Source organism: Lotus japonicus, chromosome 4 (genome assembly GCF_012489685.1).
Source record: "Lotus japonicus ecotype B-129 chromosome 4, LjGifu_v1.2".
In the NCBI taxonomy this organism is placed as follows: Eukaryota; Viridiplantae; Streptophyta; class Magnoliopsida; order Fabales; family Fabaceae; genus Lotus; species Lotus japonicus.
This window is the reverse complement of record NC_080044.1, coordinates 6,087,388-6,091,410: the sequence shown is the minus strand read 5'-3', so window position 1 is coordinate 6,091,410 and position 4,023 is coordinate 6,087,388. Positions and strand designations below refer to the sequence as shown.

The 4,023-nt window shown below is 35.4% G+C and overlaps 1 protein-coding gene across 1 annotated transcript; it reads left to right on the top strand.

The window, feature by feature from the left end:
• Positions 1-1,176: 1,176 nt before the first annotated feature.
• LOC130713830 (vacuolar protein sorting-associated protein 28 homolog 1) lies at positions 1,177-2,925 on the top strand. Its single transcript, XM_057563641.1, has 2 exons — positions 1,177-1,261; positions 1,855-2,925. The coding sequence occupies exon 2, from the start codon at positions 1,951-1,953 to the stop codon at positions 2,590-2,592; it is 642 nt and encodes a 213-aa protein (XP_057419624.1). The 5' UTR covers positions 1,177-1,261; positions 1,855-1,950; the 3' UTR covers positions 2,593-2,925.
• Positions 2,926-4,023: the final 1,098 nt, after the last annotated feature.

The window sequence follows — 4,023 nt, the reverse complement described above, 5'->3', positions numbered from 1 at the left end:
TTGTGTGAATCTTCTCTTCCTGGCCAGATAAATAGGAACGGAGGGACATACTAGTTTAGTGCGACGTGAAATAACTTTGATCATAAAAACACATAAAAAAATATCTATTCATTTAAATTTAAATGTATGTTAACATTTTTCATAGATTTTGTAAAAAAAATGTATATATGCTAACATTCTTTGTTTGCATGAATATCTAAACATAACTTAGTTTGTTTTTTTTAAATCACCTAGTTGAAATTTTGTAAAGAGGCCCCTAAGTCATATACATTTAAAGTAAGTGGATGTAAGATTCATAAGCGTGTAGGGTACAAGATGTCCAAAATGTGGACCCGCAAGACATTGAAAAAACTAAAATCTGAAGTTGGTTCAACATAGTTAGGTCAGGTTAGGTTCAAAACACCTGTTACTTTTCGAAATATATATATTCACCATGAAATGAAAGCAGAAAATTGGTGATTTCACACGAACATTCAATATATTTTTGTTCTCTAATAACAATGGCAAATAGTCAAATACCAAACAAATATTTGAATTATTAAATAGAGTTCAGGTTCGTCTACATCAAGACAGTAAACACCTATATATACATCACTTTTCTCTCTATCTTTCTTTTAATCACATTACATATTAGTGATATCACATTTATCATTTATTTCTCTTGCAATAAGTATACACTATACTAGTATTCACCAAAAATTCTCGTATTAAGTATTAATCTATGAGAAAGTAATTAAAGTGAACGAACTGTTGAAAATGTGCTGCGATAACCATAATACTAATTCCTCGCTCGTATGACAGTGCAACAAACAGTAAAATGCTAGACATTGGAGTTTTTCATTCACAAATTATAATAATTGAAATTCAAACCCTCAACCACTTAAGAAACGAAATACATTTTTATTAGTAGATCTATTATTTTCTATTATACTCCATATATAAAACATACAATTATCAATAAAATTATCTCACTCAAATACCAAATTTCCATCTACATTCATATGAAAAAAAAAACCAACATGAAAAAGCATTGAGATTTGAGCATTGGTTATTTGGTTTTCAACTGCTACACGTCGATGCCGTAAGCAATAATAATAGTATGTGGGAGCCCACACGCAACCCCTTACTGTGTGTTCTCTTTTCCCGTGTACCGTACCGCACCTGATTCATCATCTCATTGCAATCTCTTCTATACAAACCACCACAACCATCGTTCTTCACACACATCACTCACACCGTGCCATAACGCTTTGCGGTTCCTGTAAGTCTCTCTCTTTTTCTTCCCATCTTTTCAAATTTCTCTTCAATTTTCTCCAATTTTTCTATCGATTATTGGTTTAGAACTTGCAATTTTGTGGAATTTTGGTGTTTCTTCTGATTTTAGGGATTGATTTTGACATGGGGGGTTTCGTTCCTGCTGATTCGTTTCGTTTGTTGTTTGATTGCTGAGAAATTTGAAGAAAATTTCACAAACTCAGAAATCAATGTTTTTTTTTAAACCTATTTTTCCATATGGAAGTAAAATTACAGAAACCTAGATTTGCATAACCTATGTTTAGTTGTCTATGTTGGATTACTTGTTGTCTATGTTTGTTTACTTGTTGTTTGTATGAGATAAAGGTTGTTTTTATTGTAAGTTCTCTTCTGTTGTGTCTTTATTTTAGTGGTTAGATATTGAACAACATGAAATCCTGTTTTAAGTTTACTGTTATGGTTGCATTTTGATGTGTGATGTGATGATGAGATGAAATAATGATCTTAGTTCTTAGATCCCTATTGTGGTGTTTGATCTTAGGACTTAGAAGTGGTTAGCTTACTGACTTTGTTTTGGGGCATGTTGTGTTTTTTCTTCAGTGAAGAAGGACCCTTCTCTTTGCGCGTGTCCCGTTCTCTTCTCCAATCCCCCACCATCTCTGTGATTTGGTCCTAATACAGTTTATTAATATATCCATGAGTACTACTATGGAGGTTAAGCTCTGGAATGACAAGCGCGAGAGAGAAATGTATGACAACTTTGCTGAGCTTTATGCTATTATCAAAGCTACTGAGAGACTTGAAAAAGCCTATGTTAGAGATATAATCTCGCCGCAGGAATATGAATTAGAGTGCCAGAAGCTGATAGCTCATTTCAAAACCTTATCTTCCACCCTGAGAGACACTGTGCCTAGCATTGATCGATTTGCAGATACTTACAGGATGGAGTGCCCGGCAGCAATTAACCGCCTCGTGGTATCTGGCGTGCCTGCTACCGTTGAGCACCGGGCCGCTTCTACCGCCTCAGCATCCACCTCAGCTGCCACTGTGGCTGAGTGTGTGCAGAATTTTATTACATCAATGGATTCCTTGAAACTTAACATGATTGCTGTGGATCAGGTGCACCCGTTGCTCTCGGACCTTTATGCTTCACTGAATAAGTTGACGATTTTGCCGCCAGATTTCGAAGGGAAAACAAAAATGAAGGAATGGATTGCAAGGTTATCAAAGATGGGTGCAGCTGATGAATTAACAGAACAGCAGGCTAGGCAGCTTCACTTTGATCTTGAGTCTTCTTACAATTCCTTTATGGCAGCTCTGCCCAATGCTGGTACGTGATTGAGTCGGGGGTGGAGCTTGTAAAGTAAATCAGTAAATTGCTACTATTGTTGATTGGAAAGGGATTTTCTATTTGGTGACAGCTTATACATTTTAAAAGCTGGACCCTGGATATTTGCTATGGTGATTATTGAAGCTTTCTTTTATCTTGTGGATGAGCTTTGAGCTTTGGCTTTCTTTCCTGCTGTTGTTTTGCTTGAATTTGAGTTTCTCTGTACTTAGCAAGAGCGAAATCTTATAGAAACTTGACTTGAGTTTGTCTTTATATTTCTTTTATGTTAATAGATGTATTTCAACATTACTCCTGAATCAGAACATAAGGTGTTAAAGGTACTTCAAATAGTTGACATCAATAGCATTTAGTATGCAGGACTCATATGCATCAACTGAGCCTATAAATCATAGTAATGCAATGAATGACTTGATTTTTCTGAGAAAATAGACTTCTGAAACGTTCTAAGGTTTTCTGAAAATCCCTCAACATTGCACTGAAATTATTGTAGTCTGGAGATAATTTTTCCGTTATCCTATTCCTACGTGCTAAACCAGTCAATACAAGGCATTTTGGTGTTACTATATTATCAACTATCGAACACCTGAATGACCTCTTCTGTCAATTGTGTATCTTCACAAGATTATTGAGTATTGACTGGTTTTCCATACCTTCGCTTTGATGATCTTCATTAATTGCTAGCATATCATGCTAAAATGTTTTTCTTCTCGTTTCTATCTTTCGTCAGGTGGTTTTAATTCCTTACTTCTAAACCCTAAATCCGGTATATAGCATGAAACCTGATAAAATGATGAAAAGTAAAGTGGTGTTCTTCATATCAGCTTCTGATGTTCAAAGATTCGAGAAAATATGGGATTGTTTGTGCTTGATATTAGTTGCTATAATGCAACTCTATTGAGTTGGTATGCTAGTCGATTCATAAGTGAATTATTGTTTAATTTAATCTAATGTTATTTAGCTCCATGCATGATTGGAAATTTGGTAGATTTCTGCAGTGGGAGAAGTGATTTTGGCGAGCCACTACTATTACCTTTTGTGGAGGAACAAGTGGGTTCTGTCTTCGGTGAGTCACTAAAAAAGTGATTCACCGTGGTGCAATTTGATGAAGACCATTGGATTTATTATTTTAAAATTAGAAGGTTAAGATTAAGGATGCTGATAAAATTCAATTACCATGATATCCTTTATTTTAATTTCTCACCCATTACCAGACATCTTCTACCTCTTCACCGCCTCAACTCACCTCTGTTACCTCAGCTCATCGGCGACCGCTGTCTTCTTCACCCACTCAACTCCTATGAACGAAAGTTTTGCCAGAAGAGATTTCACTATTTTTATGTCCTTCACCCACACAATCCCATCAAAATTAACCAACTTTTCTGATAAAATGAAAACAGAGGAACCCAGATGAAAGGCAA

Bases quoted from the DNA above. Each gene is read 5' to 3' on its own strand.
- LOC130713830 (XM_057563641.1), top strand. From the start codon at position 1,951: ATGAGTACTACTATGGAGGTTAAGCTCTGGAATGACAAGCGCGAGAGA.